This window comes from Mchenga conophoros, linkage group LG20 (assembly GCF_057382185.1).
Source record: "Mchenga conophoros isolate Kocher_MC1m ecotype Shallow Benthic linkage group LG20, M_conophoros_male_GT1.1, whole genome shotgun sequence".
Classification (NCBI taxonomy): Eukaryota; Metazoa; Chordata; class Actinopteri; order Cichliformes; family Cichlidae; genus Mchenga; species Mchenga conophoros.
The window spans coordinates 7,246,807-7,269,116 of NC_140545.1; the positions used below are offsets into that span (position 1 = coordinate 7,246,807).

Consider the following 22,310-nt stretch of genomic DNA (forward strand, 5'->3'; position numbering starts at 1 on the left):
TGACCTTCACCAAAAAAACAAAGCCTTGTCTGATGGGTGCAGTAGGTTTCATGTGGCTCTAGCAAGGGCTAAGAGGAACTGTGTCGGCCAGGATGTATAGAGATGTAGCTGCATGACTGTAGTTCAGACAATATTTTAAGACAGCATTATAAATGAAACCTTATATACTTAAGCGAGGCTCCCAGTCTGAAGAAGCTTTGGAAGTGGGGAAGTTTCCAAAACGAAAATGATCCCAGACAGACCGACAATTACCAAAGTTGTTTTAAAGAAGAAAAAGGAGAAAGTTATGACAAAGTATGTCCCTGATCTGAATCCAGTAAAATACATTTGAAGAAATTTGAACTGTAAGGCAGAGGAACAAAAGTCATACAGAAAAGATTAGCTTAACTAATTTTGACACCTTTGTGGGAAAATGTTTCTGTTAAAGGTTTTATTTTCACAATAAAACATTTTTACAAATTAACAAATTGCAAAGACTGCGCCACAAAACAAATGACCAAATGCAAATTGACTGCAAAGATTTCTCAAAGTTGTTCTAACTCAAGGTGAGAAAAAAAAAATAGCAATACAGGTTGTCACAAACTCTGCTGTGCAAGCAGGCAGATAAGTACTAGCAATAGCAAAAAGCTCTAAAGAAATTGTTTTATGTAAAGTAATAAGGTTTCTTCACATTCACACCATATTCTGCGAGGGCAGGAGTCAGGTCCTCCATAGTCAATGTGTACTTCTTATCCTATACACGGGAGGAGGAAGAAAATTATCAGGAACAAAAATAACTGAAAGCAGATGAAACCTTCCTCTTCTAGCAACACTCACACAGCGCTCTCTAAATATTGTACATCATATTTAAAGTGCCTGTTAAAATTAGACAAGCTTACCTTTGTCTTACTTCTTGAGCTTCCTGAGGCAGTGCCTTTCATTTTGCAGTACTGCAGCGCATCATTGGCAATGTCTGAGATAAATTTCTGAGATGCGAGGGAGATCAGACGAATTCTATGCATGGAAAAAAGAAAATAATTAATGACTTCTTCCCTTAATGGTTTACAGCCTATCTGTATCCTTACTTTGAAAAACACCACACACATAAACCTCAGATTTTCTCTGATCTTGTTCGGAGTGATCACAAAGCTGACATTAAAGAGTCTTACAAGGTTAGAGATGTTGCATTTTGGTTAAAAGGTTAAAGCCAGTTTGTTTTAAGCAAATCTAATCAGCCAACACTCCCTTTAATATCAGAAAGCACAGTGCTACCTGACTAATACAGTATTAAGATAAGAAATGCTGTATACCATTGGGAAATTCTTTAAATTAAGCAGGAGCATAGAAATATTTGACAATACAGTCATCTATTTGTGACTTCAACATGTTCCCAATGCCAGATTACATTAATTTCCGACTCATTCAGTGCCTTGAACTCGGGTTTTTAATGGTGAACTCATATTACATAAAGGCTTTTAAGTCATAGGTTTGTTAAGTAAATTGGTGGCTATCAATCAAACCTCTGAATGTACCAACTGAGCAGCCTTATGATTTGTGCTGTTTGTTTTGTTAGTCACACTCATATCAGGATTATGTACTCCTCCATGCGTGCACACTGACAGACACAAAGCTGTTCCTAGTATACAATTTCCCAGTCTATTTAAAGGACACATGTATAGGTGGAGCCTTTTTGCTGTATTTAATGTCTAAACTGACAAGTCCATGACATTAGACCAGAATTGAGTGTACTCACATCCTTGGATCAGAAGCCTCAAAGCCAGCCCGGTTGAGGTAGTAGCCTGTGACTGCATCAGGAATCTGATGGGGGGGGGGGGGGTTTAATAACTACTTATGTATATGCCAATCAAGCACTGATTAAGAAACATTACTGTCAAAAACATGTGAAGATATGATGTAGCAGGGTTAACTGACTTACCGTGGGAGTGTACTCTTCCAGCTGCATGAGGAAATCAGCCAGTGGCGTGGTGGAAACAGCAGGCTTCACATCTCCATTGGTGATGCCACCAGGAACATACACTCCATTGGAAACAGATGTGTCTGCAGACGGTGTCACCACAGCCGATGAGGACGAAGCTATAAAAAGAGACATCAAGAAGGGTCTATTAAATGCTTGGAAAAAGGGTGGCTTTACCCCTCTGGAAAATTAGGCAAAAGGAGGCCAACTGAACTTCTTTAAGTTTGTGAAGACGTTTCACGTCTTATCCAAAAGCTTCTTCAGTTCAAATAACGAAGGTGGAGAGTCCCAGATATTTAAACCCTAGTGCAGAATGTCACCTTTGGAGATAATCGTTGACCTACTATTAATCGTGTGTGACATGACATGAGCCAAGGAGTTAAAAAAGGGAATGAGTCATTAAACCAGAGGTTTCAAGTGAAATTAAAGTGAGACCTTGCCCCTCCCTATCATGACCTATTGAGGTTACCTGAGGCAAGGGTTGAAGTGTCTGGAAAGGGATCTCAAGATAGCATTGAAGGTGGCAGCTTGTGTTCAGTGATGTTTGTTGACACAGGGCAAAGATGGCCTATTTTACTCCTCTTTCAAACCATCTGTTTTGTCAGTCCAAAATGTGAACATTTGTATCATCAAAAGAGTGTAGCTGTGCATCTGCACCTAAAGGATAAGTTGCACCTTTTGCCGCTTGGTTATTTGGCCAGTGGTGTTGAGGATTTAGGTAAACTTGATTAAATTATAAACACACATGAATAGGGTCAGATTTTGATATCCACCACAAAAAACTATCTGGACACAGTTTCATCTTTTAGCATGACAATGACGCCAAACATATTGCTAATGCATTAAAAAATACCTGGAAAGAAAAATATACAATTAAGCACTATCACTCATGGATCGGGATCCCAAAGAACAAACTTCAACTTTACTGAAGAATAGTTGGACCACCTTGACAGACAACATAGCAAAAGGCAGCCAACATCCAAAGAAGCTTTAGATGTCCTTCAAGAAGCCTGGAAAACTATTGCTAAAGACTACTTGGAGAAGTAGTTTCCCATTTTTACATAAAAATTAAATCTATCTTAAGGATGGGGCCAAAGGGTCTTTCACCATCTCACAATGCTGTGACTGCACCAATTCCCCAACTCTCACTGAACGGTACCCATGGCCATTAATTAATGATCATGACAATTTCTATATTAGTAATCAGGAAACTGACCTAACAGTTAGTCAGTTGTGTTAGTTTCAGTCTTTATGCAAATGTAATGTTCACAAGGTTGGGGACCCCACAGTCAGCTGAAACTGAAGACGTCACTTGAATGAGTGATAAAACATATCTCAACAGTCAGATAAATAGAATCAGAACTTTCTGTGACGACTTAAAGAACCTACAAGAAAGCTTGCCTGAGAGAATTCAAGCTCTTTTAAATAATAAAGGTGATCATATCAAATATTCACTTTATTTTCAAGCTTGTGAGAATTGCACAAACTGTTTTTACCTTATATACTAACATTTTTGCAATACACTGTACCCATTTCCAATCTTCCCTGGCAAAATATAAGGAAATCATGGATGGCTTGAGACTTTTGCAAATTACTGTACTAACAATCTAAAAATTGCTACAGTGGTTAAGTTAGTGATACGGACTTAACCTGAAACATGGTAGTTGGTAGGTTTTGTAATAAATATGTTTAAATCACTTTAGTGTAAGACGGCAGCCAGGTTAGTACGCGTTTCTCTCAGTCAGGCTTGGTAATGTTGACAAAGTCAATGTACATCGTGGAAAATTCCGACTTCCACAGCGAGATGAAATCATCAAATGCTCTCAGAATAATAACAAAGACAATAACAAAGCCACGTTACGTTACCATTACTTGTGACCGACGGGATGCTGCTCACGTTGGTTGTCGTATTATCATTGGCAATGCAATTACTTGCCGTTGACGATGTGGTAGAAGGCACTCCTGTTGTTACAGACTGATTTAAGTTGTCCATGTTCATGTTGGCGTTAGCTAACGAGCTAACCGTGGTTAACTAGCACCGAAATATGCAAAACACCACAAATCCGCGATTTATAGCTGTAAGACAAATATTTTACAAAATTCTGTTTTAGTATAACTCTACCCTTTAATTCAACGAAATGAATTACCAAAACTAAAAAAAAAAACCTATAACTCGTAGCAGAAGTGTTCCTAAGTCCTTTGCAGTAAAACGCTGAGCCACCACTGTAAAGTAGATCGCTTCACGTGACCTATAGTCATCCTCTTCTTCTATGTGTTTTATTGCTGACTGCACACCGCCTCCTACGCCCCCTGCCGTAGCGGAGACTGTAGGTTATAAATTAATACACTTTCTTCGTGATATTTAAAGCATTTAATTCAGATTTGTTCAAAATTATATTGTACTCACAAATATAAAATGATTAGTGTGTAATTATGTCTTCCAATAAATTGATGCATTCTCATAAACTTAAAATGAATCCATTATGAAGACATGGGATCAGGCTCTGGCTTGAATAAGCAATCATGTTGCCCTGTCAGAAAATTCCTGTAAGAAATCAGCATTCAATTGATTGCAGTCTGCAATCTTTTGACATCTAGCGGTGCGATTTTATACCTTTAAACAGAGATTCACCTCTACTGGCGGTGCGAAGTGGTAGTTTACGAGGTGCACTGAATACAGCAGAGCGATCTCGTGAACACTGCAGGGGGCGTTAAGGGAGTGTCAGACATTTTCTCGGTTGATATTCTTGTTCGAAGAAGTGAGTCTCCGTTTTTGTGGTCAGTCTTTCACTGCAGTGGACTGTATGCTGAGCTCTGGACAAATTTTAGTCCTGTATTCGTCTGACCAACGCGGGAGACGGACGTTTGTGACAGTTGAATGGGACAAAACAGGTACTGACAGCCTTTATAAACGTGCAAGTTAAATTCTCCACAAACGTCGATTAACGACTTTCACAAAGTTCCTCTCGTCCCCTGTTCAATAATCACTCAGTTTAGTCCACTTTTAAATGATTGGCAATTTTGTGCCTATCTCTGTAGGTTTAACGTGTTTACATATCGCCGTATTAAGGGAAGTATCGTGCATCTGTAGAGGACTGCTCAACCTGTAATCTCACGATTATGTATTTTCTTCGGTTTTGTGGCGGTGTACCTACAAGCTTTAATTTGTATCAAAGTTCACAGGCTGGCAAAATGACTGCTCCTGTCCGTGCCATCGTGGTAGGAGGAGGATGTCGGGGTGAAATCTACTCCCAGTATGCGTCTATTCATCCCGAACGAATGAAGGTTAGGAGAGGCTTGTGTTTCTGAGGGAAACATTTGTCAAAACGTCAGCATGTCTTCGTCTGTCGAAAGGAAATAGCTGAAATCTGAAATTAGTCTCCTAATTATAACCCTTCTATGCTCAAGTCATTGATGCAAGCTGTTCCTACCAATGTCACGTAGTAAGTTGTAATATTTAACGGGGCGTACCTTGATTTATTCACTTTGACCTCCTCAGGTTGTTGCAGTGGCTGATCCACGGAAATTTGCAAGGACCAAACTTCAAAAACAACACAAAATCGTGGAGGAAAACGTATTTGAAGGTGAGAGGAAGAGAGAAAAAGTGTCAAATCCTTATAATTATCTGCCTTGTCCTTACTGAGTCCTCTTTTATCCAGACTGGCAGGCTGTAGTTGAAAGAGACAAGTTTGCAGACGCTGTGTTAATTTGCACCCCAGATCGCCTCCATAAGGTAAACATTGTCTGCAGCAAATATTTATTGGTTTAAATTACTTTGAGATGTTCTTAAATTAATTATTATGGTGATCACATTTATGCTTCCTAGGAACCTGCTGTGGCCTTTGCAAAGAAGGGATACCATGTTCTTCTGGAGAAACCAATGGCAGTGAGTGTTTGTGGATGTTATTGATGAACTGAGTTTACAGTAATAATGAATCCCTGATTTGCACCAAAAGTTTTATTGTCTGAAGTTTGGACACACAGTTTGATTTTAGCTTCTTTTTAAAAAAATACTTTTTAACTTGTATTGTTTAGAAAAATGGCCCATTGAACCTCTCTCAGACCATTTATTTTAGCATTCTAAAATCTGAGGCAGTGTTTGAACAACAGTATCAACATCAAGCAAAGATATTTTCTTCTATCTTGAAATTTGTATTTAGAGAAGACAGTTTAAAATATAATGTTAAAAGTAGTCTGTGTTTTCTTTTAATTTTCTTTAATGTGAACTTTATTAGTGTGTGCTCAAATATGGAACTTTACAGGACACCATAAACTGGCTAATACTTAGACATTTTTTATGTATCTGTTCAAAATTACAGATGGCAAGAAAGACCAGTGAAAATTTCAGGCTTATCTTGAATAGTGTTTTAAATATTAAATATCTTCAAATAGGTCTTTAATGTACAAAAAAAAAAAACTTCTGAAAGTGGGTCAACAGATTATTTTTTTCAAAGAAAGGACATCTGGAAAAGTATTTGATACATGAAGCTAAATTTTTACAGCAATTGTTCTACGTGTCCAAACTTTAAAGCTTTAAAATCTGCTGATTTGAGCTAGAGTGACCCAACAGTTGTTTGTTTTAGTTGCTTTCACGATTCACTATTCTGAGCAAAAGCTTTAACAAAACCACACACCCTCAGTATTTTACATCAAACTGAAGCACAGCGTCCCTCTTTTAATGTCCCCACATGACTTCAGACAACTGTAGAAGACTGCACGGCGATCGTGGAGGCTTGCATTCAGAGCGGCGTGATGCTGTCCGTGGGTCACGTTCTCCGGTACGATCCAGTCATCCACAAGATAAAGGTGAGCATTTTCTAGTGCACTTTATCCAGCTGTGACAGTTTTCTTCAGCAGGTAGTGGAATCTATTGTGGGTTCAAACACTTAAACTTCATCTGCCTAAAATCTATAGGAACTCTTTCTCATTCAAAACAGCCACACATTTACAGAATCAGCAGGATTGAGGAAAAATAAGCAAACAGAGCACTCTTTTGTGTTTGTGAAAGTGCAAAAAAAAACAAACCATCAAAAACAGCATTTTAATCAAGAGTGCTGAGGCTGTTTTGACTTGATTAAGTCAAAACTACAATTTTCTCATACTTGGGAAAGTGGTAAAGAAAATTTACAAAATCTGTATGAGGGTTTTGCTGTTTTTTTTATTTATAAAAATAAATGGTCTTTTACAGAAGCTCATAGACGCTGGAGTCATAGGTGAAGTGATCCATATTCAGCACCTGGAACCGGTGAGCAGGCAGATACGATAGAAACATAATAATAATAATAATAATAATAATAATAATAATAATAATTTATTATTATTATTACCATTGTTAAATTGAATTTAACAGACACATGTTGATTTTTCTTTTGTTGTTAATATTATATTGCAATATAAGACATAGTTTCATAATTAACATATTCATTAAGAAAATCATAATTTGGAGACATTTGCACATAGTTGTGGCCTGTGGGCAAAATTTTGTAGCATTGTATGTTTTTGTTATGTTTTGGGTTTTTTCAGGGTTTTTAAAGTGTTATTCAATGTTAACATTTCTGCAGCATGGTTAAAAACAGAATCGATCTTTCTTCCAGGTTGGGTTTTATCACTTTGCTCACTCGTTTGTTAGAGGGAACTGGAGAAACGAAGCAGAGAGCTCTTTTGCTCTTCTCACTAAATCTTGCCATGACATTGACCTCATACATCACTGGGCTGGAGGGCGCAGGTATATCATTAGACAGTAGTCAGTGATTAAACTCAAGGCTCAGTGTTCAAAAGTAAGATTTTCTTTCTCTTTTATTTTGGCCTAAAACAGCTAGAAAACTACATGTTTAGCCCAATTTTGTTGGACTAGAGGTAAATGGGGATGTTTTTTTGTGTAGTTTGATTATTTACTCTGGCAGTTTGTTCTTGGCAGGTGTGTGAAAGTGTCGTCATTTGGATCCGTCAGCCACTTCAATAAAGACAACAAGGTATGTTGTCTGTTCAGTGATCAAATGAAGATAATCAGTAGCCATGATGGGTAGAAATCTCTGTACTAAGCATGAATATAAAATGTGACGTTACTAGTTTTGTGTCAGCCAGCAGGGGCTGCAGATCGCTGCCTTAACTGTTCAGTAGAAAAAGACTGCCCGTACTCAGCATGCAAAATCTACTTGGACAGTGTGAAGAAGGTAAAAATTTCACCAATTTACTTTCATCATTTATGTACTTTTTTTATATACTTCTTATAAATAATTTTTGTGTTTTGTATGTTTGTGTGCTAGGGTCACACTGGCTGGCCAGTATCAGTCATATGCCCCAATTCACTCCCAGACATTGAGTCAGTAACAGAGGCATTGAAGACTGGACCGTATGGCCGCTGTGTCTATGAGTGTGACAATGATGTCTGCAGTAACCAGGTTAGAAAACACTGTGAAATCTGCAGCACTGACCCTTTCTGACTCAGTTATGCAGTATTAGGTTCCTATCAGGCATCAAAGATGCATTTAGAATATACAGAATATATTGTACTTCTACCTGCACCATTTTCATTATGTGTACTTTCTTTTTTCTTTAATCTCAACAAACAGTTATCTGCATATGAGTTAAAATAACTTAAACACAGTGAAATTTATTATTCATTTATTTATTTTTTAGCACAAGAAGCTTTCTGGTTTCTGCCGTTTTGCAGTTCTATACTGTACCTCTCATATTTAAGCAGGCTTTGTTGCAAGCAGGAAGATGGTGTGTGTGAGACTAAAAGACAGGTTGAATTTGGAGGACTGTAATTACAGAACCATTAGTTGTTGCTGAGATTAGTTTTTGTTTTGTAATTATGTGCATTTGCCCAAAATATTGGACATTGTCCCCATAGCTTAAATCAGCTGACTGACATACGAATTCCCAGACTGCACTTTGTTTATTTATTTATTTGGTCTGTGATTCTTTCCTTTTATCTCTTTTAACTTTTCTGATCTCCTGAGCAGGTTGTCAACATGGAGTTTGAAGGGGGTGTGACGGCAGCCTTTTCCATGGTGGCATTCACTGAGGAGATTTGTAAGCGAAAAACAACCATTTACGGCAGCAAGGTAGGACTGTAATTAATGTCTCTGGGAAAGATGAGAATGAGAGACTGAAGAAAATCACATAGAAACACATTAATTAGCAAATGAATTATATAAAAGTAAAAGTGTGAATGCTTACAGATACAGCAGGTAAGAAACATATATCACAGCACTGTTAATCCTTATAGACCCTGTAACAGTTCAAACTGTTAGAAGCATGTTATTTACTTCATAGGACAAAGGCACTCTTCCGCATCATAAAGCAGAACCGCAGACCAAAATCACCCATTCCATAATATGTTGAAAAATGGTTTAACAATGATATGTTATTATAATTAGGGATTTCCTGCCTCGTCATACATTCACAGAAATCTGTGTATTTCCATGTTTTTTTTTTTTTATGACCATTTGATTTAAAAACTATTATATTTTAGCAATTCCTTATTTGATAAAACTGATTCAGTTGTTTTACAATACTTTCAATTTTGCTTTGGACACCCTCAAAAACAGGACAAAGTTTCAATATTCAGACAAAAACCTTGTTGATAAAACCAGTTCGATGAGCTATCATTCATACTACTGATGTGCGACTGATGAAATGATATCTCCTTGAATCTTTAGTATTTGATAAACATAGAGTTAAGTATTTTACTAAAATTCAGCTCTTTCCTACATAATGAACTGGGTCTTCTCAGGGCGAGCTCTCATGCAATGGCCACGAGATCCATGTGTTCAACTTCCTGACCCAGAAATCCAGAAAGCACACAGCAGACTACAACACTACCAGGCAGTTCGGTATGAGTGGACATGGTGGAGCAGACTACTGCCTTATGCATGCCTTCATTTCTGCTGTGGCAGTGAGTGCTCATTACACTTTTTTTTATTTTTTAAAATATCTAATTTTAGATAAGATTTGTTGTTGCTGAGTTCTACTTCCACTTGAGATTGTCTGTATTTGCTTTTCTTGTACTTGTGATGCAGGACTTAAAGGATGCATGTGTCGTATCTATGTGTATCTGCTCTGTGATGGCTAATTTTTGTTTTCATATATCTTTATATGCATACAGAACAATGATCCATCACTGATACGGTCTGGTCCTGTGGAGACACTGCAGAGTCATTTGCTGGTGTTTGAAGCTGAGCGCTCACGACTAGAGAGCAGAGTGCTGCACTGTGGGGACATTAAACAGAGCTAAAAAAAAATACCTACAACATTTTTTTTTTTAGCATATTTTGTTATAGCTTCTTAATAAATCAGTGTAGTAATACCTATATTGTTAGTTATTGAACAAAACTATTAAACTTTCTCATTTGTCAATTACTAGATTTATATCCACACACTGACATATATAACAAGGACTTTTTTCTAGTGAAGCAAAGATGTCCTGAGAACGTATGATGATTAATGACAATGACACTCACTTCCTAAAATGATTACATAACTGATTCATGTCAGAAAAAGAAATATTAATTTCAAGGGACTGCCTGGTTTAATAAATGCTAAATAAAATCTGTTTTTAGTCTTGTGTCTTTAGTTTCCACATTTTTTTTTTCTTCCACACACTATCACGCTACAAAGCCTGACACTAGTCTTGAGGCAGTAGGACATGGAAAATATGTACTATTTAAAGAAAAAAGTAATCTTGAATTTAATGGCAACCGCACTCAAAGTTTGAGACTGTGTGTCACATCCAATCTTCAGCACCTGGACTCTTCTGCTCCAAAGCCATGCTATTGTAAGACATGCTGTTTGCCATCGCTTTGCTGAAATGTGAAACCTCTTCCATAAAAAAAGATGTTTGGATGAAAGCGTATGATGCTCTGAAACCTGTAATCTTTTTTTTTTTTTGGTCCCAATAATTTATTACATTTTGACATCAGGACAAATGGAGTACATGAGACCTCAGTTATTAATGAAAACATGAATTTCACAACTTATCACACCACTTTACAACTGCTCATTGAGGCAAATAGGTAGGGAAATATTGGGTGAATGATTGGGCACAAGCACAGGACTCTGTCAGATCTTTATGTAACAAGAAAGCTTATTTACACAACACCAAGACACTGAAGAAGTCACTTGGATGAGTGATGAAACGTTTCTTCCAATGAAAACGTTACATCCAGATGAACAGAATCAACGTTTGGGGATGCAGAACACCAAGTGCAGTAAAAAGTGATATTTTTTTAATTAAAAATAATTTTTTAAATGGAGGCTGTATGATAAAAAAAAGTATTTCTATACTATAAAATTAAAACAAAAAGACATTTTAAAGTGGCACATGGCAGCAGGTTTCCATGTAACAAAATTATGTTGTGATTCCATTTTTGCTATCGTTACCATTTAAAGTAACATAACATATATGAAACATAACAAGCAAAGGTCTTCACCATTTCAATCCAGAGCTTGGAGAGAAATTGACTATCACAGCGGTTGCAAAGCAAGGATTTACTAGCAAGCAGAAATTTGTTGGATTGCAAAACTACTGACCATCGACTGACAGCATGGGAAAAGTAAGTGCATGAATAAATGAATAAGTTCTTCAAGTCATTTGTTTTTGAATCAGGTGTTTAAACTTGAAATTCATATTTGCAAATCTAAAGATTGTACAATTTTTTTTTACATTCCTGCATTTTTTCTGTGCAGTCCTGTGAAAGGAAACCTTTTGAATCACTGTTTTGTTGTAACAAGAGTAAAAAGCATCTTTTAGTTATTGTATTTATTTTGAACCTTTAAAGCAGCTTGTGGTAAATATAACAGACACTCTGTCACGGTCCTCGGTCGGTGACCCAGTGTTTTGTGTTTTGTATTATTATTGTTATGAATTGAACTTACATTTTTTATGATTTTTCATTGCTAGTCTCTTGGTTTTTGTTTCTGTATTTCTAGTTCTGTAAGCTCTTTAGCATCTCCTTATTTCCAGTCTTTAAGTTTTGTTAATGTGCCTTCCCTCTGTTCACTGTCTTGTCTCTCTGTGCCTTTACTGTGGGACACAAATTTCTTGTTTTCCAGTTTCCTGAGACCTTACTTTTTTTAGCTTCTAGTTATTATGCTTTATTTTCTGTTACCCCTATTTCAGCTCTCTAGAGCGTAAGCTCATTTAGTTCATCCCTCTGTGTCCTGCAAGTCCTGCATTTGGCACCTATCTCCTTCCTTCCACACAGCTGTAGCCTTTACACACAGTTACTGAATTTGACTCATTTAAAATTTTAAAGGTAAAAAAAATAATAACCACTGACCAAATTTAAAAAAGCAAAACAAAACAAAAATAATATTAATAATGATAACAAAAAAACGCATTACAAAACTTAAATCTTCAGATAAAATGAACTGTTTTCATTTTGTTTATATCTATGTAAAAATGAAATATTTCTAATGCTCTGCTTTTTCCTTTAAATGTGGTGTCATATCATAATAAAAATTACTTGAAATGTGTATTGAAACAGAAAACATAAACCTACAATATATTTTTCACTACAGTTAACATTTTAATAACAGAACAGTGGTTTCTAGAATATATTTTTCATTTCATTATTGTTTAATCCACAAAACTTCTTTTAGTTCTTTAAGAAAATGTCTTACAGTGAAATAAATACAACTAAATCTTTTTTTTTTTTTTACATCTTGAATCCTGTCTGGCAGCTTTGGCAATCAGAATTATGATCTCAGTGTCAGTCACTGTCATTTATTCAGCACCAGTGTTTTGATGGGTATCAGTACATCAACACTGAAATGGTTTAACTGTAAATAATAGCAAGAATAAAACAAAGCAGATCACAACAAAACTTGTACCATGACTTCATATATTTGAGTATGTTTGCCCTTTATGTTTACCTGGTTGTTGAATGTCCCTGACAGGCAAAGATGAAGACAAAGTGGCTAGAGGACAGCAGCCCTGAATCCCTCCAACACCCTCCCGAAAAAACATATTGGACCACATTTGGTGCTCTGCTGGCGAGAAGCTCCAGCCCTCAGCCCTCCACCTCTGGCTTCCAGCATAGACGACCCAAGTATGCCAATCAAGAGGTGAGTAGAAAGCATATTCATAAGCTCATAGACAATGTAAATGTTTTGACATCTTCTAAATCCTACAAAAACAAGAACTGAGCGGTGAAAAAATACAAACTGGCATTGTAGACAAGCCAAGAGTTTTGACACACATTACTCCATCTCTAACAGGTAAACACTGCCCAGCCAGTGAGGAGGTCAAGCCCCCAGCCCTCCACCTCTGGTTTACACTTGAACCGTGACTGGAGAGCAAGGAGATCCAGCCCTCAGCCCTCCACCTCTGCCTTCAAGCATGGGAGAGAGGAGGCTGACCAGGAAGAGGTGAGTAAGCACAATGCTGTAAGCATCAGTGGTGGATATTTCAAGAAAAAAAAATACTGTCATGTATTCACTGTATTCACTTCAGCTTTAAATGTTTGTTGTCTGATCTCACTGTGCTGCACACACACCATACCCGCAGTCATTAGTGGCTTATACAGTCTCTATTTCTGACCCCTTCTATGCACATTACTGCCACCTTCTGGCACTAGCAGCATGTAGCAGCACACTATATTTGAACTCATGTTGGTTACATAAAGGTACATTTTGTTGCACTTTGCTAACTATTTCAGTATTCACAAACCAATTACCACCCCCAGTGTGCATACAGAACTGACTTCTGTTGAAGTTATCTGTAGTATTTTTGAAAAAAATAAAAGAAACTGCTAACGTAAGAATAATAGTTAGCATTTTCGGTGCTTAACATCAAGTGATATCTCACAGCTACCCCCTGGTCGGCGAGTGAGGAGATCCAGCCCTCAGCCCTCCAGCTCTGGCTTCCAGCATGGACGACAGGTGGGTGCTCATCAGGAGGTGAATAGAACGTATATTGTATGCTCACAGAAGTACATGTTTTAACATTTTCTAAATTCTACAAATACAAGATGTGAGTGATAAAAAAACAAACACTTGTTTCTAAAACTGGCATTTTCAGATAAACGAAGATCATGTGGTCCAACCAGTCTTCTACCTCTTTTTACAACCCTGGAAGAGAGGAGGCTGACCAGGAAGAGGTGAGTAATCACAATGCTGTAAGCATCAGTGGTGGATATTTCAAGAAAAAAAAAATACTGTCATGTATTCACTTCAGCTTTAAATGTTTGTCCTCTGATCTCTAATGACTGGAGCATTTTTAACCTGTTTGTTCCTTTTCGTTACTGCAGCAGGAACGCCAAAGATTCCGGAGCGGGTACTACAGAGTCCAGACTGACACCGACGGGTCCCGCCCCACCGTGTGCTTCCCTTATTGTTTTCTACCAAAAATTGTTAATGTTAATATTGTATATTGTATTTTGACTTTTCATGTTATGACATAAAACAAACAAAATAAAAACCAACTAATCTAATGGACCAGTTTTAGATTTTTATTGATTTGATGGGATGTTTCCAAAGGGTCGCGCCTATCTGTCTTTTAATGTTTTGTTTTATGTTTTCATTTATTTGATGTTTTTTAAGGTTAATAAAAATTTGCTAAAAGATTCAGTAAAGCCTTAACATTGTTTGCATTAAACTAATTCATTGTTTGGATTTTGAGAATATGGTTTCACTTCTTTATCAATCTGCAAACTGCCACTAATGAAAGAAAGCTCATGCTCAAACCATTATCTGCCCTGGTTTATTGATGAGTTTTGTTGTATTGCTAGTTCATTTTTCTCTCGCTCTCACAATGATGTGCGGTCATTCATTGACAAATGTACAAAGTAGAGAATGCCGCCGCCCGGTACACATTGCACCTGACCCCTATGGCGCCTCCTGCAGGAGGATAGGCCCATGTCCCTTTTTCAGGCTGTGCCCCGGCCGGGTCCCAAGGACTAAGGCCCGGGCACCAGACACTCGCCCTCGGCCACCCTCCCTGGGCCTGGCTCCAGGGCAGAGCCCCGGTAACACTATCCTGGGCAGGGTGAACTGTTCCCTTGATATTGTATTCATAGGGGTCTTCTGAACCTTTGTCTGGTTCCTCACCCAGGACAAATTGGCCATGGGAGACCCTGCCGGGGTACCAAAGCACCCGGGACAACACAGCCCCTGGGATCCCTGGGACACAGAAACCCCTCCACTACTATAAGGTAGCTATTCGCAGAGGGGATGGTGTAGAGCGTAGCCTTAAAAAAATCCAGCAAAGGCCTATCTATTTTAACTAAAATCCTTATCATAAATGTCCTTTGTTTCAAAGTTCGAGGAGTCAATTTTAAGGAAGGGAAAAAGTGAGTAAAGGCTGAGGTATGCCAAACACAAGAATTGGACTGAAAATCAGTGAACTCAATTCCTGTGGTAGGATATATATATTAACATGTGATTCAGAACCATAACATTTGAAAAATACCATAATGCAACATTAATAGTGAAACACATATAACAAAGTGGGAAAGGGTATAAAATCAAACAGGAAAAGTCAATAAATTTTGCCAAGTAGCTTTGGTATAGCAGCTAGTTATGTACAGAAGTTCCACCATTTGTGGGGATAGCAGAATAATACAACTTTGTACAGTCAGACAAGTAGCACTGAAAATGTCCAACTGCTGAAGTCATGAGATTAACTTTAACTTTATTACCATTACCTTTTCTGTATACTCTCGTTGATGTGTGCAGTATCCTTTGTGTATGGAAAGCCTGAATATTGCAGTAATGGGAGATTGTTTTGTTTCAGATCGAGCTTCTCTTTGATGTGCTGATCCACATCGTTAGCATTCTGGTTCAGCAACATCCTCTGTTTTTCCTGATTCTTCACACTAGATGGAGCCATCTAGTGTGAAGCACTCCAAGCACTGAATGTTGTTCCAAATTTGATACTGAAATTAGAGATCAGCAGGTATAAAATCACCGCCCACTGACCATTCAGTTCTTTGGAAAATAGTGTCACCATTCCTGGAAGATCCCTCTGACCCATCCATCCATCCATCCATCTTCATCCGCTTATCCGAGGTCGGGTCGCGGGGGTAGCAGCCTAAGCAAAGAGGTCCAGACCTCCCTCTCCCCAGCCACCTCCTCCAGCTTGTCCGGGGGAATACCAAGGCGTTCCCAGGCCAGCCGAGAGATATAATCTCTCCAGCGTGTCCTGGGTCTGCCCCGGGGCCTCCTCCCGGTGGGACATGCCTGGAACACCTCGCCCAGGAGGCGCCCAGGGGGCATCCTTGCCAGATGCCCGAACCACCTCAGCTGGCTCCTTTCGATGTGGAGCAGCAGCTGCTCTACTCTAAGCCCCTCCCGGATGGCCGAACTTCTCACCCTATCTCTAAGGGAGAGGCCAGCCACCCTTCGGAGGAAGCTCATTTCCGCCGCTTGTATCCGCGATCTCGTTCTTTCGGTCACTACCCACAGCTCGTGGCCATAGGTGAGGGTAGGGACGTAGATCGACCGGTAAATTGAGAGCTTCGCTTTTACACTCAGCTCCCTCTTCACCACGACTGACCGGTGCAGCGTCCGCATTACTGCAGCCGCAGCCCCAATCCGTCTGTCGATCTCCAGCTCCCTTCTCCCATCACTCGCGAACAAGACCCCGAGATACTTGAACTCCTCCACTTGGGGCAGGAACTCATCCCCGACCCGGAGTGGGCACTCCACCCTTTTCCGGCTGAGAACCATGGCCTCAGATTTGGAGGTGCTGATCCTCATTCCCGCTGCGTTACACTCGGCTGCGAACCGCTCCAGTGCGAGCTGGAGGCCCTCACCCGATGAAGCCAACAGAACCACATCATCCGCAAAAATCAGAGATGAGATTCTGAGGCCACCAAAGCGAAAGCCCTCCGCCACTTGGCTGCGCCTAGAAATCCTGTCCATAAAAATTATGAACAGGACCGGAGACAAAGGGCAGCCTTGGCGGAGCCCATCACCCACCGGGAACGAGTCCGACTTATTGCCGGCAATGCGAACCAAGCTCTTGCAACGGTTGTATAGGGATTGAATGGCCCGTAGCAATGGGCCAGACACCCCATACTCGCGCAACACCTCCCACAGGACGCCCCGAGGGACACGGTCGAATGCCTTCTCCAGGTCCACAAAACACATGTAGACTGGTTGGGCAAACTCCCATGCACCCTCAAGTATCCTCGAGAGGACAAAGAGCTGGTCCAGTGTTCCGCGACCAGGACGAAAACCGCATTGTTCCTCCTGTATCCGAGGTTCGACTAGCGGACGAACCCTCCTCTCCAGCACCCTGGCATAGACTTTCCCGGGGAGGCTGAGGAGTGTGATCCCCCTGTAGTTGGAACACACCCTCCGGTCCCCCTTCTTGAAGATGGGGACCACCACCCCGGTCTGCCAGTCCACAGGTACTGCCCCTGATCTCCACGCAACATTGCAGAGACGTGTCAACCAAGACAGCCCTACAACGTCCAGAGCCTTCAGGAACTCGGGGCGGACCTCATCGACACCAGGGGCTCTGCCACCAAGGAGTTGTTTAACTGCCTCAGTGACCTCGCCCCCGGAAATCGGTGGGTCACACCCCTCATCCCCAGACTCTGCTTCCTCCCCGGAAGACGTGTCAGTGGGATTAAGGAGGTCCTCGAAGTATTCCTTCCACCGCCCGACAATTTTCTCAGTCGACGTCAACAGCGCTCCGCCAGCACTATACACAGTGCAGGTAGAGCACCGCTTTCCCCTCCTGAGACGCCTGACGGTTTACCAGAATCTCTTCGAGGCAGTCCGAAAGTCTTTTTCCATGGCCTCTCCGAACTCCTCCCACACCCGAGTTTTTGCTTCAGCCACTGCCCGAGCCGCATTCCGCTTGGCCTGTCGATACCTGTCGGCTGCCTCCGGAGTCCCACAGGCTAACCAAGCCCGATAGGCCTCCTTCTTCAGCCTGGTGGCTCCCTTCACCTCTGGTGTCCACCATTTGGTTCGGGGATTACCACCACGGCAGGCACCAACCACCTTGCGGCCGCAGCTCAATGCAGCAGCTTCGGCAATGGAGACGCTGAACATGGTCCATTCGGACTCAATGTCCCCAGTCTCCCTCGGAATGCTGTTGAAGCTCTGCCGGAGGTGTGCGTTGAAGATCTCGCGGACTGGGGCCTCTGCTAGATGTTCCCAGCACACCCTCACTACGCGTTTAGGTGCACCAGGTCTGTCCAGCGTCCTCCCCCGCCACCTGATCCAACTCACCACCAGGTGGTGATCAGTTGACAGCTCAGCCCCTCTCTTTACCCGAGTGTCCAGAACATATGGTCGCAGGTCTGGTGATACGATTACAAAATCGATCATCGACCTACGGCCTAGAGCATCCTGGTGCCACGTGCACTTATGGACACTCTTATGTTCGAACAGGGTGTTCGTTATGGCCAAACTGTGATTAGCACAGAAGTCCAATAACAAAGCACCGCTCGGGTTCAGATCAGGGAGGCCGTTCCTCCCAATCACGCCCCTCCAGGTCTCGCTGTCGTTACCCACGTGAGCATTGAAGTCTCCCAGCAGGACAACAGAGTCTCCAGGTGGAGCACCTTCCAGCACCCCCCCCAGGGACTCTAAGAAGGCTGGGTACTCCGAACTGCCACTCGGCGCATAAACGCAGATGACAGTCAGGACCCGTTCCCCGACCCTAAGGCGCAGGGAACAAACCCTCTCGTCCACCGGGAAAAACCCCAACGTACCGGCAGCAAGCCGAGGGGATATAAGAATACCCACCCCAGCCCGCCGCCTCTCACCAGGGGCAACTCCAGACTGAGACAGAGTCCAGCCCCTCTCCAGGAGACTGGTTCCAGAGCCCAGACAATGCGTAGAGGTGAGCCCAACTATATCTAGCCGGTACCTCTCAACCTCACGCACCAACTCAGGCTCCTTCCCCACCAGAGAGGTGACATTCCATGTCCCTATTGCCAGTCTTGGCAGCCGGGGGTCGGTCCGCCAGGGCCTCCGCTCCTGGCCGCCACCCGGCTCACAATGCACCCGACCCCTATGGCGCCTCCTGCGGGTGGTGGGCCTGCGGGAGGATGGGCCCATGTCTCCTCTTCGGGCTGTGCCCGGCCGGGCCCCATGGACTAAGGCCCGGCCACCAGACGCTCGCCCTCGGGCACCCTCCCCGGGCCTGGCTCCAGGGCGGGGCCCCGGTAACCCTATCCCGGGCAGGGTAAACTGTTCCCTCGATATTCTTTTCATGGGGGTCTTCTGAATCGCTCTTTGTCTGGTCCCTCACCCAGGACCAGTTTGCCATGGGAGACCCTACCAGGGGGCAAAAGCCCCCAGACAACATAGCCCCTGGGATCCCTGGGACACACAAACCCCTCCACCACGATAAGGTAGCGATTCAAGGATCCCTCTGACCCCCTGCAAGCAATTTTGTTTTCAGATCATTACACAGCTCAACAGATAAAACTGTCTCTTAAAGATTGATTTAATGAAATACTTGATAATAATCCTTCTAATTGCCCTGTGCCTTAAAAACAGAGCAGTGATATTAAGTCTGCTAACTTAAACAGCATTTTTGCCACTTTGCTTTCCTGGCTATCCATATATTTCCAGTCTCGCTGACCAAAGTCCTTAAACACATTCAGAAATTCACACACCTCTTTTGTTACTAAACTACTGTAGAGCCCTTTTCCTTTCACACACACGTTCATGTCACTACTTTGTCTGCAGCAGCTTTATTGTTTTCCGCCTGTATTGTGAGTTTAATCTCTTAAGATTTTTCGGGTAGTATAGTTTTATCTTCCTTTGAAAAATCAACTGCTCTGCTGCCACTACACTCTTTCATGTTTGTGATTGGTCAGATGCTACCAATGCCACTCCTTACATGGAAACGTGCAGGGGAAACCCTGGATTTACTCAACAAGCTGTTAACTAGCTTTGTGATCACTTTTTTTTGTTGCAGATGTTAGGGTAAGTGAATCCAGATAACAGAGAGACACCCTGAGTATATTGAAGGGAGGCAGGCAGTGTTGGACCCTTTAATAACTCTGCTGGAAAACTGAACTCATATTTTCCAGCAAAGATTTCACATGTAGAAACTGTTTCTTCTCCATCAGTAGTGCATACAGCTCCCCCTTCAACTCACCATTCTTGGTTATCAGGCTATTTAAGCACTGGCAAGCCTTAAGTTAAAAAACATCTTAGCGTTTGTTTTTAAAAGGATTCCAACATCAAGGGGACCTAATACCAAGCACAACAGATATCTATTACTTTAGAAGTTGGCAAAATCACAGTGAAACTGACAGTAAAGTGTATTCTCTGTGCAACACTAACCCTGAAACACTTGTCTTCAGTATGCTGCATAGTTTTTAGAAATTTCCTGTTATCAAATTTATCAGATTTGTCAGGTGTGGTTGCCCTGATAGTCCTCAATTCCGCAAACTTCTCTCCCATTCAAGGATCTGAAAACCAAATCAACAATGAGGGACAATTTTATTAAGAAAGGTGGACTCAAATGTGCATTTAAAAGAAAAATATAATGGACAAAATAATGACCACTGCTAGTGCTAGTTCAGCCTCTTAGTAGATGAATTTAAAAATCCTTAGTGGCTTCCTTCTTGCGTGATTCATTGGAAGAAAACTTGATCTCTGATTTTAAACCTTGAGATCAAGGTCAGCAAATTGTACTTAGATTTTTAGTAGATGTACCTATGGTATTAATTTGAAAATCCTACATCTTCTCATTCTTGAGTCATCACAAAGTTGGATGTCCATGCCGAACGTGTGGCCATCCACCACCCGCCTGGTGGGGTGACAACAATACCCTATCAACCGTTTATGACTGAAGGGAGAAAAGCAGCAAAGGATTCACAAAAGATGCCAACATTTAAATTTGAGAAAAAAAATTATTTAAAAAAAAAATGAAAAAACAAAAGTCTCTGTAACTGACAGGTTTTTAACTCCATCCATCCATCCATCCATCATCCATCCATCCATCCATCATCCATCCATCCATCCATCATCCATCCATCCATCCATCATCCATCCATCCATCCATCATCCATCCATCCATCCATCCATCCATCCATCCATCTTCTTCTCCGTATCCAGAGCCAGGTCTCGAGGTTTTTAACTCAATATGTGAAATCTGTTTCTATCATATTTAGAATTTTAATGTAAGGGGTCAAAATATCATCCAGCCTCTGTAAAATGTCTCTAGAGCAGGCAAACAGGTACAGCCCCAGTCAAATATATGCACACACCCGAGGGCAGGGAAGTTTCTCATTATCCGAGACAAGTCATAATAAAAACCAACACGAAACTCTTTGACTGTTTACACAATGAACATGAAGTCAGTGCAGGAAGCTTACTGCATCAATTCGGTTGATGTTCTTTTGTTGAGTGTTTCATTATAAAATATGGGAAATAATGAAAAATAAAGAAATACTCCTTTTTAAAAATATATTTGTTATCCTTTTAACAGCTTTATTTGACAGAAACAGTGAAGATCGACAGGAAAGGCATGCGGCAAAGGGCCACAGGTTGGACTAGTACCCAGGCCCGCCACTTTCAGCCATGCGGCATATGGTCACCTGCTCATCCAGCCGAGCTAAACCGGCATCCAAGAAGTACTCCATTTTGACTGAGTGTGTCCAAACCTTTGACTGATACTGTAAAAAAACAAAACAAAAAAACAACTTACTCGTCTCTGCTGGTGATATCTTTGAATTTCTCAGTGCATGGCTGCTTGGCTGCCTTGGCTTTGTGACGCTGCCACTGCAGGTTTTTCAGGTCTGCTTCAGCCACATTAAAAGTATACTTCAGCAATGAGTCTTTTCATAATTACAGTGTAATGAATTGTGATCGCTGATATGTGAAAGATGTCTGTGTAATCAGGATTTACTGGTTATTATTTTGTGTTGCATCTTACAAGCAGCTTTCAACTAAAATTATTTAAGGAAAAACAAATGTATTTTTATTCTCAGTTAACTTACTCACAAAAATTATTCATCAGTCAGCATAGACACTTGAAGAACAAAAGCTGGAGCTGCATACCTGTGTGATGTGTTCTCATATATATCATACATTACAGCCACAGGCATTAGTGTGTGGAACACCTGTACAGATGAAGTTAAGAAAGGTACATCTATACAAAAATGTACACAATTGTTTAAAAACAATAAATTTTATGAATATAGGAAATGTTCCTCTTAGTGACTGAGATGTCCTATTGTGTTATAATAAAGCTTTGTCCTGATTTTTATTGATTAAGCAAAGCGTAACCCAAACGTAAAGTATTCATTAAGGTGTTTGTCACATAGGCATAATTCCATATGAAGCAAATTACAAACATCATAGGGTGTTTAGCTTAGGTAATATATATATATATATATATATATATATATATATATATATATATATA

At 40.8% G+C, this 22,310-nt stretch overlaps 3 protein-coding genes across 5 annotated transcripts; 2 read left to right on the forward strand and 1 right to left on the reverse strand.

Moving 5' to 3' along the window:
* Nucleotides 1-415: 415 nt before the first annotated feature.
* Nucleotides 416-4,221, reverse strand: taf10 (TAF10 RNA polymerase II, TATA box binding protein (TBP)-associated factor). Of its 2 annotated transcripts, none has more exons than XM_085258703.1 (5): nucleotides 3,827-4,221; nucleotides 1,916-2,073; nucleotides 1,733-1,797; nucleotides 879-993; nucleotides 416-733 (listed from the first exon to the last, which is right to left on the reverse strand). In XM_085258703.1, the coding sequence occupies exons 1-5, from the start codon at nucleotides 3,951-3,953 to the stop codon at nucleotides 644-646; spliced, it is 555 nt and encodes a 184-aa protein (XP_085114829.1). In that variant the 5' UTR covers nucleotides 3,954-4,221; the 3' UTR covers nucleotides 416-643. The 2 variants fall into 2 exon arrangements, with proteins under 2 accessions (XP_085114829.1, XP_085114828.1); XM_085258702.1 differs by having other exon boundaries at nucleotides 3,821-4,219.
* A 437-nt stretch (nucleotides 4,222-4,658) lies between these two features.
* Nucleotides 4,659-10,526, forward strand: LOC146550262 (uncharacterized). 2 transcript variants are annotated; one of them, XM_085260231.1, is made up of 14 exons: nucleotides 4,659-4,846; nucleotides 5,131-5,239; nucleotides 5,454-5,538; nucleotides 5,614-5,687; nucleotides 5,781-5,840; nucleotides 6,653-6,760; nucleotides 7,146-7,199; nucleotides 7,549-7,679; nucleotides 7,872-7,926; nucleotides 8,035-8,127; nucleotides 8,221-8,355; nucleotides 8,923-9,024; nucleotides 9,696-9,857; nucleotides 10,068-10,526. In XM_085260231.1, the coding sequence occupies exons 1-14, from the start codon at nucleotides 4,833-4,835 to the stop codon at nucleotides 10,194-10,196; spliced, it is 1,311 nt and encodes a 436-aa protein (XP_085116357.1). In that variant the 5' UTR covers nucleotides 4,659-4,832; the 3' UTR covers nucleotides 10,197-10,526. The 2 variants fall into 2 exon arrangements, with proteins under 2 accessions (XP_085116357.1, XP_085116356.1); XM_085260230.1 differs by having other exon boundaries at nucleotides 4,660-4,846; nucleotides 7,143-7,199.
* Nucleotides 10,527-12,263: 1,737 nt separating this feature from the next.
* LOC146550263 (uncharacterized) lies at nucleotides 12,264-14,396 on the forward strand. The gene is made up of 5 exons (XM_085260232.1): nucleotides 12,264-13,027; nucleotides 13,181-13,330; nucleotides 13,772-13,843; nucleotides 13,983-14,061; nucleotides 14,212-14,396. The coding sequence occupies exons 1-4, from the start codon at nucleotides 12,866-12,868 to the stop codon at nucleotides 14,049-14,051; spliced, it is 453 nt and encodes a 150-aa protein (XP_085116358.1). The 5' UTR covers nucleotides 12,264-12,865; the 3' UTR covers nucleotides 14,052-14,061; nucleotides 14,212-14,396.
* The last annotated feature ends 7,914 nt before the right edge of the window (nucleotides 14,397-22,310 follow it).